This window comes from Coptis chinensis, chromosome 9, assembly GCF_015680905.1.
Source record: "Coptis chinensis isolate HL-2020 chromosome 9, ASM1568090v1, whole genome shotgun sequence".
NCBI classification, from domain to species: Eukaryota; Viridiplantae; Streptophyta; class Magnoliopsida; order Ranunculales; family Ranunculaceae; genus Coptis; species Coptis chinensis.
The window spans coordinates 11,865,031-11,882,811 of NC_141464.1; the positions used below are offsets into that span (position 1 = coordinate 11,865,031).

Here is a 17,781-nt window from a genome sequence, read left to right on the forward strand (position 1 = left end):
TTAATTAGTTGTTATTTTCTACAAATATTTTGTTAGGTGAATCCTGACGGCAAGAAAATTGAGATGGATTGGTGATTGTGGACGTCACTGGGTGGCTGAAGCTAAACTTTCCACCAATCTCCACAAACAACAACGTGTCACGGACGGAGGGAATGAGGGTGTAAAGATAGTTATCTTCTTACGAATTCACGTGAAGAAAATATTGTCAGGAATCAAACGTGGCAAACAGTCCACGGAATCTTCGTCACTATTTACCAGATTTGTTCACAACAAGATAGACGTCAGCACTCCCATATCTTATCCAATTTGCCAAAAACAGAACTGTAAAATTGAAGACAAAGTGTGCTGTATCAAATAAAGGTTATGTTACTATGCAGCAAACATCTGCAATGGTATCTTACATACTCAATCATATCATCCCTTGCATCAAGATTTATTATTCAAAAAGTCAAAACAATCATGCTAATAGTCTAATTTGCATTGATGATATTATTCGTTGTGATGTATGTTCACCACGAGTTCTGCTAGACTTTAATGATAAATCGTGATATTTAGAGCATTCACAATGCATATCAATATTATTCACCTCCATGTAGGTAGTATTTCTCTTATTTTCCACTGTTTTGGTAAAAAACAAGATGAGGTTGTCCAATGCAAAGGTAAATATTAATCTCGGATGTCGAAAAAATGCGCCGGACGAATGAAACATCCCGTCTGAAGTTTTAAAAAAAACGAAAAAAAATCGAAAAAACAGTGAGACCCATAAACATTCCGTCCAAAAAAAAACACATTTTTTTAAAATTGCATTTTTTAAAAAAACACACAAGACGGAATCCAACATCCCGTCCGAAATTCACAACTCAGCCACTATCTCGGTTGAAAATTTCACCCTCGTTTTGACTTGAGAAAATAGTCACCACCATATTCACTTTTACATTGGGCAAAGGTTTTGAACCATAAAAAGAAGTTAATAAAGTCACATTCCCACCATATCCACCTGCCCATTGGGAATGCCCTTACAAGCTACAATTCAAAGATTGTAATTTTGAAGCATATAAAAGATAATTTTAAGGGTCCTATTATTGACAGACCGGGTTGGGCAGATCCCGACCCAATTTATGTTGGGCGCAACAGAGAATTTTGCCCGTGACCAAACCCGAACAAAAACGAACCCGAAATAACCAGTTACCACCCTTCGTCGAATTCACAAAAAACCTACCAAAACCAAAAACCAAAAAAAAAGTAATTAAAAAGGCTTCACAGATAGGTGATAGCTAAAGTTTATAAACATAACATAATGTCAGCAAAGTACAAATATTATTGCCAAGTTCTTCATTTTTGAAGTATAGGGCTCGCATTTTACCAAGTATTTCAAATTTTGCTCGTACTCCAGTCTAAGAACCCGGCCTTCTATTTGGTTTCCTTCTTCGCTCATGTTGAAGGATTCCTTCTAGCGCTGTGAGTTTAGTAAGGACTTGTAGCTTCTTCTTTGTGATTGAAAGAAAAAAAAAGGAATACCATTAATCAATCAATTGTGGTGCTGGAATACAATTTCTCAATCTCTTTCGACATGCCCTCTATGATGTTTAGGAAACGAAGCCTGTAGCAGGAAGAAAGTCATCCCCAATGTTGCGACCTTTAACAAAGGCCGATTGTTCGGTCCCAACCAGCAAGTAAGCTATCGAACCTAGCCTACATGCAAGAACTTTTGATAGAATCTTGTAGACTCCGTTAAAGAGGCTGATAGAACGAAAATCCTCCACTCTGGCTACCCCCTCATCGGCACCAGGACAATGAAAGTATGATTGATAGCTTCGCACGAGAGCTCCCCTTTATGGATTTCACGGAAGATGCAAAGGTCCTCTTTGATGAGTTAATCATATTGCAGGAATTTATATACTGGTGCGTTGAATTAATACATCCAGTTGCAGGACACTGCATATCATCGCTTTGTCAGTCTTCCGTTGGTTAATCCCATATTATTCATGCACTTTCAGAAGTCTCGTGCTTTTGGAGTTCCCATTTCGTAAAGTATTACGATACCGATATCCCAATGGGCGAATGGCTAGAAAAGGTTGCAATAGGTTATTTGATGTAGTTTTGGGATCTGCCCAACACAAAATATGATTTTTAGGATAATGACAAACCTGTATTATTATTATTATTATTATTTTTTGGGCTGCCCAACACAAAATAGGTTGTGCCCACAGGGAGTAATACGTGATCAAACTTGCCTTGTTCGTTAACTACACCATTTCACTACTTGAAAATTTGACAAGGTCGGTAACAGTCTTTTTTTTCGATAATTAGGTCGGTATAACTATCTCAATTCTAAAGAAATTTCCAAATTACCAAAAAATATCTATCTAAATTCAGAAGGAATTTTGACTATGATGAGCATCGACCACTCACATTTATCTGGGGTCCACACTTTATATCATCGAATAAGATGACAACATAGTTGTGGGTCCTTTCATGTTTTAAGACTTGAGTGATGAGTCATGCATGCGTGGAATCGTAACCACCCAATTAACATATGAAAAGGAAAAGAAAGAAAAAAAGAACTGGAATCAATCACTGAGAGCGAGAGTAACCTTGGTAGTCGAGTAAACTTATCTTTCATTTTAAAAATCGAAGTGGATAATGTTGCCACCTTGTGACAAAAACTCACATATAAATATACTCCTCCTACACATAACTCCATCCTTCATATCATTGTGTATTTCTCTTGATATATATTTAAGTGATTACAAGAAAGAAGAAAAAAGAATGTTGGCTATATTTGAAAAAACAGTTGCTCACCCTCCACAGGAGTTAAGCAGTCCTGCTTCATCAAAGGGGTCTAAGAAGCCTAAGTTCCCTGAGGATATTCTTAAAGATTTTCTCTCATCTCATCAAAACAATGCTTTTTCAATGAGCTTTGGGAAATCAGCTATTCTTGCTTATGAAAATCCAGATCTACCTTACTCAGTTAACAAAAGGTACCTCTAATTTTGATCTTATAAGTTATAACTCTACATAGTTATTATATATTGCCAGAAAAAAAAGTGTGTGGTCCTAGTGTGGTCCTAGTGCCATAGTCTACTTAAATTTGGGATCCCTTAAATTTATGCTTAGATGTTCCAGTATAATTCAACCTCTTCTTTTTTGGTGGTCTATGGTAGGTTGTTCTGTGGACTGGATGACTTATACTGCATCTTCTTGGGCACTTTGGACAACCTGTGTGTCCTTTCTAAGCAATATGGGCTTTCTAAAGGAACCAATGAGGCCATGTTCGCTATTGAAGCATATCGAACCCTCCGTGACCGAGGCCCATACCCAGCTGATCAAGTGGTGAAAGATCTTGATGGTAGTTTTGCATTTGTCATCTATGATCAGAAGGCCAAAACTCTCTTTACTGCTCTGGTACATACTTTACTTTCACTACAAATTTTTATGGACGTTAATTATTCAGTATTGTTGTCAAAAGTTTTAGTTTTATGTTTTTGTTGTGGCAGTGTTCGGATGAAAGGATTAAATTGTTCTGGGGTATTGCTGCGGATGGCTCGGTTGTAATTTCGGATGATATTGAGGTTGTTAAAAGAAGCTGTGCAAAATCATTTGCACCCTTTCCAACTGGTATGTTTTTTTTTCTCGATAACTGGTATTCAAATGTTAATTATTGGACCTCTTGAAAGTTAAAACAAGTAGTGGCCCATGGGAAAGCCCATGAATGGTGAGCCTAGCTACACATGATCATGGACCTAATTGCTGATATAGAAAACTTAATCATTGATCAAATGGTTACGATAATAAGAGTAAAATAAGATGTCCTTTTGGTGCATTGATCAAATGCTACGATAATAGGACTGTATTTTGATATATTTATGAGTTGTAATTTTCTCCTGCAGGGTGCATGTTTCACAGCGAAGGTGGGTTGATGAGCTATGAACATCCGATCAACAAGATGAAACCGATGCCACGAGTAGACAGCGAGGGAGTGATGTGTGGGGCCAATTTTAAAGTTGATACTTATTCGAGGATAAACAGTATGCCACGTGTAGGAAGTGAAGCAAATTGGAGCGAATGGAGCTCACATTAAGATTAGTTGCAGACTTGCAGCTGTTTTTTTTAGAAAAAGAGTTCGGTCCTCAGCTTAGGACCGAGGCGCGTCCAAAGCACCTCCATATGTTTTTTTTTTTTTTTTTTTTTTTTTGTTGATGATTACTGATGTGTGGAATTACTGATGTGGACAATAAATGTGTGGTGTCGAAATGTTTTGGACGCAGCTCAATTCTAAGCGCTGAGGACCGAAGCTTTTCTCCTGTTTTTATTTCCTAATTGTAGCGGTGTAATGTGTACAGTGTTACTGGGAACCCTCTTTCAATAACAAATAAAAATGAAAAAATTGTTGTTTCCAATCCACTACCAAAATGTATTCTCTTAAGAAATTTCAAGCTGAGAAAGTTCATGGTAGTTGACTACACCATATTATATCAGTACCCATTTGAAGAAAACGTTATCATTAATAGGAATTGCAAAATTCAAAGCCACAACAGGTGCAAAATTCAAAGCCTTAATCTCTACTAGTAGTATAACCTATAATGATTGTGGCCTCTTAAATTCATCCGGGTTTTTTTCTAACGCATAATACCCTTGATAAATAATAAAATCAAATGCCTAAATATTTATTAATGAGGACTATTTGGTCTTTTTATGTCTTTATAAATTCTCAATACCGATATTGTCCTTAAATTAAAATATTGCTTAACACCTTTGAATAGGACCAATCAGTCTTTTTATGTGGTGGTATATTAAAAAACCAATTCCACGCCCATTTTGAATTGTACGCTTACCATAAATTTACAATAAATGACATTTAATTAGTAATGCAATAAATACACCTCTACGTCTCCCCTCCCAATCTCCACCCTTACGTTTCCCTTCTTTTGCAAACAGTACAGAAAAATAAGTTTTGCAACAAAAATTAAACAGAGCCATCATTCTCTCTCCCCCTCTCTTCAAATTGAGTTCTCTCATTGCAACAAATTCCAGCCATTCTCTTCTTCATATGCGCCCCTCTCTCTCTCAAATAATGGGCGATTTGATTATTGAAAAAGAGTCACTCTGTTGCCATTTGATTTTTTCAAAAGTTAAAATCTTTTTCTCCTTTTGAGCATGTAACCATTGTTTAAGAATCTCTCCAGCCTCCTCCCAGAGATGGTGAGGCAAAGGTGACCTTTCCTAATTACATAGTTTATGTTAATCAATGTTACCTAATCAATCTTTTATGTTCGATGCAGTGATCATGTCCCCCCTCATGGCTGAATCCAAGCGGTAACATTTTAATCATATTTGAAGAATGGGGCGGTGACCCAAATGGAATTTCTTTGGTTAGCCGAACCGCTGACAAATGCTTTTGCCGATATATTTGAATTGCAACCGATGTTGTTAAGTTATCGAGGCGAAGTCTTACAATCACCGCCATTAAGGCCCAAAGCTCATTTAAGGTGTTCTCCTCGGGCAGAAAATTTCGCCTATAAAGTTTGCTAGCTTTGAACTCCCTAAGGGTCTTTTGTTGCATCAAATACACCGATGAAGGTTTTTTCGAGCAACAAGAGCCTATGAAGCCTATTAGTGCTTTGTCATGGAGAAAATCTTGGAACGGAAAAGTTTGCAACTGTGTGAACAAAGAACAGCTTTGGCGGTGTAAATTTTGATTCTATGATTATCCATGGCATATTGTTTGCAAATATTCTCTTATCGTGAAGACTATATTTGGTTTTTTTTCTCAAAAATTAGGTTACTAATTGTCGTGGTATCTAGATTATGGGAGAACTAGCTTTTGTTAGAAATTGATATTTGAAACAGTAGCATAATTCAATTAAAAAAGAAACTGTAGCAGAATTTTATGGTTAAGAAATTTGAAAAAAAAAATAAGAAAAAAAAAAAAAATCCTTTTGAATTTTTGATGCTTTATTTTTGTCTCTCCATCAATCGCGATGAATATCCATTTCATTGCGCATAAAGACGCCATGATTGCATCTCTTTCCTCCAACCCACTTCTTTGATTTTTATGCCGCCTCCATTACTCCATCTCTCCCAACAAGGTAAACTTTTTGACTTGAGATGTAATTGACAAACCGATCGTAATAGCCCCTCTTGACTTCTCTTCTCTTGAAATCTGAACAAGATGAATGATTTTGCTTCAAACATCTAAACTCCTTAGTCTTTTGACTCTTTTCCCCCTCACATTAATATCTCTTTTGTAATTAAGTGCCTCCTTGATCCCCCAATTAGGTTGCGTAGCCACAGTGCATTGCAAAAATATTTATCTACTGGATACTTGTTCTTTCATAATGCAAGTGATTTGGATGCAAAGATATGTTTGTTTCAGACTCGCTTAAGGAGGCCGTATTTCCATGTAAAGCCATTTGATGTCACTCAGATAGAAATTTGGCATCAATATATTGACTTTGTTGAGATGTAAGAAGATTTCGACTAGGTAAAATTTATTTTTCTATTCTGGTGGTTAAAGGTGTCTTTATTTCCTCCATCTTATTTGCCTACCATTCACAAGACTTTAGGAGAGAAATACAATGAGAGAGTCTTGCCCTCGATAATCTATGAAACATTGAAAGTTGTGGTAGCACAATATGTATATGATATTACTCTTTTGTTCTTTTGCATCCGTGATCCAGTATATATATGTGATATTTAGTATTTCTTATGACTTCTTTAGTGACTATCAAATCTCAATGGCTTTTGTATACGTCGTTTTCAGTTCCCTTTAACTGATCTTGATTTACATTTTTCTACAAGCTTTTAACATAGACCTCCTCTCACCTGTATGAGAAAATCTAACTTGCTACCGTACCTAACCCAAAATTGGAATTATCTACACCCACCATCATGGAACAGAAAGCAATGATAAGTGAAAAACTTGCTTATAAATTCCCAAACTTTGCATATATAAGATATTAACCTTTGAGTGTCTCAAGTGAGTATTCTTTTGAATTTGGCATTAATCTTATGATAGGGGGTACAAATAGCGAGCATCGACAACCTTATGTAAAAGACATTGTGGATGACTTCTAGATGCAATTTACAACAAGGTTCGTGTCAAAATGCTATGCAAGCAGAGTGTAAAGGAGAAGAATTAGCGGCAGTGTTAGCATACAAATTATAGACATCCAATACAAGGGTAATAAGTGACATCCAACAACTCATGAAGGCTTTTGCCTTATTGGACAACAGCTGATATGGAGATGAGAAGATCACCTTAATAAGATTCAAAAAGGTTTTAAAGAGTATTTTTCAAGTGACTTTACAGTCGGTTTTAAGTTTTTTTTTGGATTCCAGATAAATGTAATTATAACGCTCATAAATTAGCTAAATTGGCTAATAGATATGCTGGAAGTTGCCCACCCCCGGGCGGGTATATAACTCTCTACCATCTATGTTTAATTTAAGTTTTAAGGTATAAATGCAAAGTCCGGGATTTCATATTTGTCCATCTTGTTAATATTTTTATGCCGTGTAATCACTGTCTCATCAAAGTGCAATTTGGAACTTCTCATTTCAAATGCAAAGGTATGGTTTTTTCTCTGCAAGTAAAAATTTTTCTATTTTTATTGAATTTTTGGCCTTTCAACATATGATGTTGAGATATTTTGGATTAAAGCGACCGCCTCAACAAGTTGTTGTGCATTATAGTTTTGAGGTAAATCGCTTAACTTCTTATATCTGCTTTGTCCCAGTATGAGATTTCTTAGCATAGATGCACAGATGTATTAGTTTTGAAATGCTTTTACTGTTTATATGCTAAGCGTGGGCTGCTCATATCTTAACAAATAGGGTGTTACAAGTTCTGACACACAAATATGATTTAGATGCAAAGACACCATTCCAAACTTCGGATATATTTGATCTCCAACCTGTGGTGAAGCATTCAGTGCCTGTATGTTCAGAAGCTAGGGATCTTGTGGAAACTGGGAAAGTTCGGTTGGTAGAGGTATTTTTTTTTTTTTTGTGTTTCATCCTCTCTGACATAGCGATTCATTTCCGTAGAGATTTTCTTTTTGTTTTGTGTAGTAATTGGTAGTGGATACTATGTTCTGCTTTGGGAATTGTTTAAGGGAATGCTTAATAAGGCTTACACTTTGTTTTCAAAGCATTTTCCATGCTTCAGCAAGTATGCTCTTTCCATATACCCACATTTCATGGTTGCCATTTTCTTTTTTCCTTTTTATATTAAGCATCACGCTTTAGTGCTACCAATAAAATAATTTAACTTCTCATTTTCGCTTTGACCGCTGTGTAGCGCAGTTATTGGTCCCATGCATCGAGAGGTTGCAAATTGCTTTGCTTGTAATTACCATTTATATATTGACTTTTCTCCTTCTTATATACCCCCTTTGGTTTCTTTTTCGTGATACATATCTGTTGGGTGGATGAGACATCTATTGTTCTTCCTTACCAACTATCTTAGTGGTACCATAAATTTTTTTCTGAATTTTCTTTGAAAACTAAGGTCTCATCGTCAATGCAAGAGACTGCCCATTTATTACCTTTTCTATTCGACTCTTGCATTGACGGGTTTTTGAACTAAGAACATAATGTAGTGAGTAGATATGATATTTATAGTGTCTGTAATTTTTTTTATGTGCATGGTGTTGATACTGTAATTTTTCTATCATTAGGTACCTTGCAATGGTGGAGACATGGCAGGAGCAATACTGTAGCAGCACAAAGAACTTATCATAAATGAGCGCTACCTCGGACTGCTCACAGGTACCAATTAATCTGTCAATACCCTCATAATTATAGTTGTAGAAGGGAAAACTCCTCCATAAAGCAACACACAAAGAGCTTTCCGATTCCTTATTTAACATTGTATACTAGCTTTCGATAAGATTATTGTTGGTTTGTGTATGTGTGTCTTTCATTGTTACAACTATGGCAATATGGCTCTCTTCTATCATGGTCTGAACCAAACAGAGCTCGCTCTACGGCATATGTCCTGGACATTGCTCCTACTAAGTTTATCATGTGGTCCCGATCATCTTGACGTGGCTTCAACTTTCATAAATGTAGCTATGATGTACCAGGACATTGGAAGATGAATACAGCTCTTCGTTATTTGCAAGAACCCTTAAAAAAGAATGAGCACCTTCTTGGTGAGGAGCATATTCAGACTGCTGCATGCTATCATGCTCTGGCCATTGCATTCAATTGTATGGGGCTTTCAAACTTTCTCTCCATGTAAGTCTTTGTAAGGATTGTTTTATGTATAGGGTAGTCTGCCCAGGAAATTGAATGCTTGTAAAATCATACGGAGTTTTTTGTTTGTAGCACAAAAAGAAGACATACGATATACTTGTGAAACAGCTTGGTGAAGAGGTTCAAGGACGCGGGATTCTCAGAACTGGATAAAGACATTTAAGATGTCGCGATCTTCAAAGTCAAAGGGCGTCTTAAAGTTACAAGTGTTACCTTTAAGTGCTATATTGGAGTTTGTCAATTCACAAAAAGATGTTTGTTTCACCCCTCACTTGGTGGTTTTAACTTATATAGGCAACTACACATAAGCAAAAAGGGCAAGAAGCCAATGTTGCTTTATTTAAAAGTCTTTTGATATATTGAAGGTTTTGCGATTATTATTATCTTGATAAGATAGCTTCATATGAAAATTTTTAAAATATATGCAGGTATTGAAGAAATGTGTTTGGATAGCAGGGCCGATCCGAGCTGATTCAAGCTTTCCAAGCCGGGTGCAACCGGAGGGTCTGAAAATGCTTTGGATTAACGACCAACAAACCCTTTGGTACATCAATAATGGGGGGAAAACCTGAATCGAGGTAGGGGTGTCGATGAACGGGCCGCATGTGCGACAACAGAGGTTAGGAAGAAAGCGGCAATAAAGGGCCTTCATGTACGCCCACATTGTGTTCCAGTTCAAGTTGTGCCTCCACTCAAATTCTTAATATCATCAATTAAGGACTTGGTGATCAAGATTGATCGGTAAGAGGGTCGATAAGATAGGTGATCAAGGTATTGATTCTTTAACCTCATAAAAGATCAGTAGATATTTATAAGGTGTATAATATATTACAATTACAATTAGTCTCTTCGTGATGAGATGTAGATTCCCACGCTGGGCGTTTAAAGCCTTGCATCATCCTATATTAAATTGTATTATCCTAGAACTACTCTACTCATTGCCAATTGTGTATATTAATGGAGTTAATGATAGAAATCTAACTAATGTTCCGGTTCATTGACCAATTACATGGTTAGGAGTGAACAATGTATTAAGTTTTGTATTTCTTTCTAAACTGGAATGAATTAAATGTGCTTTTATCGATAGTTAATGATAAGTTTTTCTTTGTTTTTATAAAGGCGGTTTATGGCGCAATTGGCAAACAAGAAGGAAGTCAAAGCAACCTTCTCCTCTCAAGATATTTACTTCGTGAGGTACATGTTTGTTGTGTCCTTTTTCGTTTTATGTTACAACACTGGCTAGATTCTTTTTCGTTTTTCGTTTCAGTTCTTTCTCATGATGCTTCGCCACCTGCTACTGGAGAAGGCGGTATTGCCAAGATGTTTGACCGCGTGCTTGAAAAGGAGTTCTCTGAAAACGATCAACCTGATGGTTAGGTTTTTTCTATATACATTTTTTAGCGTTTGTTTATAATTTTTTATTTTTAACTTAAATTTCGTCTTTATTTGTGATAGTTTTGTGGAGAGAGAGAGAGGTTTATTTAGCTTCTTAGCTGTTCAGGTTTTGGTCGAAATGATCGCAATTCAGTGGTGAAAATATACACGGAGATACATGTCCTCTAGATTCTGCCATAATAGAAGCGTTGTAGAAAGTTTAAGATGCGGATATAGATAGAGTTGGTGTGTAAGATGCTGATCATAGTGAATACAAATTTGTTATTGTGCTCCCCGAGGGTAAATTTTTGTTGTTTTAGTTGGCAATGGAAACAGGGGAATATAAAAATATCTTATTATACTCGATTGATTTGTCATCAATAAAATTCTTCACCTTGCTATGTGTGCATCACAACCAAATTGTTGACCATATTCTGTTGGTTTTATTTATTTATGGTTTTTATGGCTTTAAATTATCTGCCATTTTCTATTGGAACTTAGATGATACTGTTGTCCACCTTTTCAGGACCTGATGCAAGCATAAGCACTGTGGCAGATCAACAAGTATGTTTATACCTCCTGAAATGTTTCACAACAATATCATTTTTAAGATTTAAGGACTAAGAACCTTTGATTTCATCGAAATATGTGATACTGAGTATGTTGTGAATTGTACTTTCCAGAAAATCATTAATCCATAATTCCATTTGGTGATAGATAGTATGCATTTTAAGGCTTGCCTAGGGTCTAGGCCCACCTGTTTTGCTTCGGAACAGGGGCCACCTTGTTCCGCCTAAGCTCGCGTCTATTCCATAGACTTACCAACTGGCCTTATCAGCGCCCACGCGTTTTATTGCATCATTGATTTCGTTAATGTTGCATGTGTGGAAAGTTTGGTATCTTTTGTTATCTAATCCAACATTGTTCTCTAGATTTTCACATTTAAGTAAAAAAGAAAATAAAATATTACTGTTCTTAAATATATTTCGTTAGATCGTTTAACTTCCCTTAGTTTCTGGGTATATCAAAGTGTTCTTTTGGTTAAATCATATTAATTATGATTTTTTGGATCCGTTGTATCACAGGCCGTGTTGGAGACAAATTTGCCAAGGTTACTCATGAGAAGCCAAAAAGAACGATACTCTAGAGAAAAAGTATGAGAACCCTTGGAACTTCGATTGGTGGCTAAGAAATATATTGATTGATTGACCGTCATAGTAATGTGTTTCTTGCGGCTTGTACGACCATTTCAATTCCGGATGTGTTTTCACTTGAAAATGAAGATTCCGATGACACGACAACCTTGATAGATAAGAAGGTGTGTAGAACTTGGTAGAAATTTTGTTTCTCTCTAACAGTCCGAACATCACCTTATTACACCTTTTGATTTGTTTTTATGTGTTTACTTCATTATAGGACAATGTATTTGTGATGTCCAACAAGAAATCAAAGTATCCAGTGCTCCAAGTAGATTTAAGGTCTGTCCATTTTCAATGTCTTCTGATAATTTAAATTTTTGTTACTCAGAAAGTATTAAAGTCATATTATCTTTCTCTCTTTCTGTTCACACATGCGCTGTGTGTGTGTTTATCTTGTGCATACAATACACATGCTGTGCCCTCGTGCATGCATTATCATTTATTCATTTTATGCCCATGTCTTAGTAATGCTTGCAATGAAGTTAGGGTTCGGTTCTGAATCTTACTTAACTCTGTCACTCTAGGCTGATTTCAGACTTGGTCGTTTGTAATTGTTTTACGCCACAATTGGTGGAATCACCTTTTCCTTTGTGGGACAACCCGGTTAGTACCCTTGTAGCCTTAAGCGGCGGCTTAGTGTTTGGTCTTTCATCTGCACGGATTTTGTTACAATCTATATTTACATTGTTGTATTTATTGTGGATTTGTCTCGCTAGGTTATTGTTGGTTACCTACTTTGCCGGGTTATATGATTGGACCAGAGGTTTCAGATTACATCGGTGAAATGGTACATGTATGTTGCAGATATTGTCTCATAGATTTTGTAATTGAGTATGTTCACATTACATGTTTTGTAAGATCATGGTTGTCGGTGTCCTTATTTTGGTTGGTGACAATGATACTCACAAGTGCATATATATACTTGTGTGTTTTCTATTCTTCTATTGATCAATAATCCGGTATTTAAAAGTGAACAAAGTGAAAAGGAACATAAAGAACGGGTAACAAGGCAAGAAGTTTACAAACACCACCCCTTTCCTCTCACCTCGAGTCCAATATCATTCCCTACCTAATAATTTTAGAGGGTAGAAGCGTATATCAGGAAGTTATATGAAACTTTGAAGTTGATATTATATCCTTTGAGTGTATCATGAAGCTTTCTTCTTGGTGGGAATTCCTTCACTGTGAGGAGGGACTTTGATAATTAATTTGGCTCCTTGAATCACATGTCTGGGATTTGAGGATCCCGACAAATGACAATATGCTTATTTCCTATCATCCGTGTTGAGAGACTGCTTTCATAACATTGTGACTATCTATACATTTTGCTTAAAGTGTTTTCACATTTTAAGTGATGTGTTTATAGCAGGCCTGCATGTTTGTGAGTTAAGACTATGTGAATTTTGGTGACTGTAGAGCTGTGTTGCATGGGTACGCTAATATTTCCTGTGTGTCCCGTGTCGTGTCGACACCGACACGATACAGATTCGTGATCTGACTAGAAGAAAAAAAAAACTTTTTCGGAGAGGTAGAGAGGAGAAATAGAGAGGAGAGGTAGAAATATTGATTGGAGAGGTAGATCACCCTACTTACCGTATGATAAATCCATAAGGTACGCAAGTTATTCTCTTTTCTGGTTAACTTTAGTTGTGTTCTAAATAATCATATAATTTATCTTATGATTTTTCCTTTTTTACGGTCTACACTTCAAATGTTCATTTCAAGGATTGTTCCAACTTGGGTAACTTTCTTTAATTATAACTATACATTTTGTTTCTTCTGTTTCTTGCAATATCTATTTTTAAGCATCAAATTAAGGAAAGAGAACTGGATCTCTTAGCATTAATAAACCCTTTGGATGTGACCTTGCAACCAAAAAATGATTCTAATGCTCTCACTGTGGAGGCATCTGATATAACTCAAAATTCTACTACGGTTTGAGGTGTTGGATCACGATACCTAAGATGGAAGAAATAACTCGAGTAAACAAGTTGAATTCAAAATACATAATGTAAAGGGAGCATTGGTGGAGGAGTTTGGTGGAACTTCAAGGCGAGGCTGCTTCTGTTTTGAAGAGAACTTGATGATTTGTTCAGTGCAGAACACAATGCAAACGTGCACTGTGAACAGCAAGGTTCTTCTATCAATTTGGAGAGTGGGCATAGAGCTTATGTAGACAATTATGTAGCTTATGTAGACAATTATGTAGCTTATATAGAGCTTATGTAGCTTATGTAGACAATTATGAGAGTAAGCGTGCAACTTCAATTGAAATGAGGAAATCACTCAAGTGTCTTGAGTCGAAGAATATCAGAGTGAGGTCATGGGCAGCTGGACATTACCAGATGAGCCAACAAGTTTGTGTATTACAACTGGGAGTAAGCAAATGAATGATTTAGTAGGGCGCTTCAATAACTCTCGCGAAGGTGATCAAAGAGAGAGTAGTTTGTACGTGATAGGACTTGCAAAGGAGGTATGGACTTTTCTCTCAGACTAATCATCAGTTTATATTAATTGTACATTTTATTTCAAAAATAGAAAAAAGAATAATATTAGCGAAACAAGATTTGAAAAAGAAAACATATAAAGTGTTTTCAGAAACCACGCTTACATTTAAATGTGAGTATTAAGCCATTTAATTGACTTAGGTTAATTTGTTATTGATAAATTTGTGTGTTTCTTTTTGTTAGATCTATCATAAGTTAACAATATATGTATGCATATGATATTTTCCAAGTCATAAAACTTTGGATTGGACTTCCTAAGTAACATATAGTGTTCACATATTTTGTTGCTTACGTGAATAATGATCAACCTTTGCTCATTATGTGAATAATGATCGAAAACAAAACTTAGCCAGACAAGGTTGTTCTCGCTTTGTCTTTGTCTGGTCTGTTTGGATACACGAGACCGGGACTTCAATAGCTTAAAAGTGGCAATATTGCTTAATAATAAATTTGAAATTCTGAAACCTAAGGAAAGTGATCATTGTTCTAAATATACAATGATCAGCTAATTTTTTGTTCCCTAACCAAACTTTGTTCCCTGACGGTTTTTTGTTTCTTCCTATATTTATGTATGAGCTTTTGTATCAATTCCTCAGTGATAATGAGCGAGGCCCGATGGAGACAATCCTGAATATATATTGTTTGGACTACTTATGTTCTTGTAGCTAAATAAGCGTACATTGCATACGAGTTCATTGTCCCATCTCCTTTCTTTCAAGTTGTTGTTTATGCTGAATTTAATTCATCAATCTATGATACTAAATTTCATTGTGACTTTACAAGGGTTGTTTATAATGATTTAGCAACTTTCTGAGTTTTGATCTTATGCAGCTAATGGTTAATGCATGGAACTCTACAAAATTCACATTTGCCATTCAGGCCAAAGCGGGTTCTATACATATGGTGATTCGTTACACTTTTGCCACTCATTGCAAGCGAGCATAATCCTGCTTTGATACCTCTATTTTCACCAGGGGGCACAAGTAGTCTCATTTGCTGCATGCATGTAATATATATACTCTTCTTTTTTAGGTTTTTTTTTTCCTTCCGTTTTGTATTGTACATACATTCAGTTGTCTAATCTGGATCTTAATGCAGGTCTTTACGGAATGTCAGGCACACAATGACTCTGGAACCTCCTTTAAACTTTCTCTGATTGGCTACAAATGTATTGGAGTTTATGTGCTCGAGAAATAGAACATAACCAAAATCAGGTAATTGTTTTTTGGATTTTAATCATCTTCTTGACCCTTTATATATTTTTGCCTACTCTATCTACATGACAGTGTGGTATTCTTATGTGTATGTTATTCTAAATTGGAGATTTGTTTCAAGTTCATTGTGAGCACCAACTTTAGCTTTTGTAATTGTTAATTTTAAAAAATGATAAAGTGTATCAATGCATATAATTATAAATAAGTTGTCACTTGGAGTAACCAATGGTTGCTCTGCTTATCTCCCTGATGTAGGTGCTATGATCAAGAGGCTATGAAGTTGCCATGGTAGACGGAAATGCATACAAAATCAATAGGACGGAGAGAAGAAAATGGAGTAGAAAAATTACTTTTTAAATTTGTAGGTCTTACTTCTTTTTTCCCTGTCTATAATCTTTTTTATTTGCATAGTTGCCTTTGATAGATTAACTTTTTATTTTGTTGGCATATAATTGCTTTGGACATCCAAGCTTTATTTAGCGAGACTTTTTTTAGTTTCAATGATTATAAAAAGGAACATTCAGATATCTGAGCCCTTAGTGCAAAACTACTGGCTGATTTTGCTATAGATTTATATAATAACAAGCAGTTGGTTTTGCAAAAGCTTTAGGATTGTGTTATGCGTTATTCTTGTAGCACTTTTATGGGTTCCACTTGATTAGGTTTCAGATTCATGACGCCACACCTAAGGTTTATGCTTCTTCAATTTTCAGATTCTCTCATTCATATCAACAGGTAATATTTTTAATTTATTTTATTCTTTGTCCCAAATTTTGTTTGTTCATGATACCCTATTTCTTCCATTGTTTCATTTCCAATCTACTAAGATTTTATTACTTTTAAATATTGTTGGTTGTAATTCTTTATTTGAAGGTTTTTCTTCAGCACCGTTCTTTATATCGCTCTTTAAGACTAAATTTTTTGTGGGGTGTGGAACAATGAGATAGAGGTATTAATGAGTGCGGGCATACTTAAATCTTAGCTGTCCAAATGTCGATGAACTAAACCAATTGCTTCCAGTTGGCCACTGTATTGAATTGGCCTTGAGCTGTTTGCTGTTCAAGTTACCACATTTGATTATATGGTGTGATTGCTAATGCAGCAAGTCTGAATTCTGTAATCAACACATGAGCAACCAAATGTCATGTGTACGATAAAACCATTGTGTCTCCTATGTTGAGTTTGATCATAGTTACTTTTCCCTCCTAGGGAAATGCTCTCTATGGGTACCTCACAATCGAAAGCGGAAGTTGTTAGTATGAGCTTTGTTTTTTCTGCGTTGGCTTAGTTGCTTTTAAAATCGAATCTGCGAAGTTACGATAATAATCCCAACGTGTGTGTATGGAAGGCATTGATGGCACTCCTACATGTATAACTAACCTTGGCTAAGTCACGACTGGAACAACAATAATGATGTGATTCTTATGTGTAATTACTTGATTTGTAATGATGTGATTGGATATATATATATAGAGTTGATAATCACCCTAACATGCACACTTTTGTAGCTGTCAGTAAATATTCATGGTTTATCTTACTTTGTAATCCAACTAATTCATAGTAATTGTTGCAGGTTTGGGGCAGCTACAAAGACATGGTCACAATGTTGGAGATTACACTGCTTTTGTATTGAATGTTTCATTGTAAAATGTGTGTTGAGACTTGAGATTCTGCTCTCAAATATATCTTTTATATAAATTGTAAAATTGTATATACATCTAGGTAACTAAAGAGTTGTTACAAGTTTACTTATTTTCAGTTGATTGTTGTCACAATATAGCAATTGTGTATTAACTTTCGGTACCAATTAACTTTTGTTTAGTTTGTTTAATGATTTAAATATGTTGTCAACATTTTTCACACTGCCAATCAAAGATGAACATCTTTTGCACTTCATGCTTTAGGGTCAATTTGCTTTGGCGGGTCTTCCGTTTTTTACTTTTTATTTTTGATAATCTGACAGTCGGCAAGTCTTCGGGTGATAAAGTGGTACGAACATTTTGGCAATGGATGGGTCTTTGTCACGTGCAAGGCACGTGCACTTATGCTAGTATGATTAAAGGAAACAACAAAAATTCAAAGCCTTAATATGATTAAAGGAAACAACATGAGAAACAGATGACGTGAATTATGTCCTAATATAGATTATATTATTATAAAACCACTCTCTCTTTTTGTCTCCAAAAGATTAACAACAATTGCATGTACAATTTCCCAGAATTACAC

The 17,781-nt window shown here is 35.7% G+C and overlaps 1 protein-coding gene and 2 long non-coding RNA genes across 4 annotated transcripts; all 3 read left to right on the forward strand.

The window, feature by feature from the left end:
* The first annotated feature begins 2,707 nt into the window (after positions 1-2,707).
* On the forward strand, positions 2,708-4,400 carry LOC147474772 (aluminum induced protein with YGL and LRDR motifs). Its single transcript, XM_086581761.1, has 4 exons — positions 2,708-2,981; positions 3,165-3,405; positions 3,498-3,618; positions 3,891-4,400. The coding sequence occupies exons 1-4, from the start codon at positions 2,770-2,772 to the stop codon at positions 4,079-4,081; spliced, it is 765 nt and encodes a 254-aa protein (XP_086437887.1). The 5' UTR covers positions 2,708-2,769; the 3' UTR covers positions 4,082-4,400.
* Positions 4,401-8,680: 4,280 nt separating this feature from the next.
* On the forward strand, positions 8,681-9,428 carry LOC147474773 (uncharacterized). Of its 2 annotated transcripts, none has more exons than XR_015207296.1 (3): positions 8,681-8,772; positions 9,076-9,243; positions 9,334-9,428. It is a non-coding gene; the product is annotated as an uncharacterized LOC147474773 (long non-coding RNA). The 2 variants fall into 2 exon arrangements; XR_015207295.1 differs by having other exon boundaries at positions 9,090-9,243.
* A 6,059-nt stretch (positions 9,429-15,487) lies between these two features.
* Positions 15,488-17,307, forward strand: LOC147474774 (uncharacterized). Its single transcript, XR_015208658.1, has 4 exons — positions 15,488-15,555; positions 15,811-15,916; positions 16,218-16,290; positions 17,129-17,307. It is a non-coding gene; the product is annotated as an uncharacterized LOC147474774 (long non-coding RNA).
* Positions 17,308-17,781: the final 474 nt, after the last annotated feature.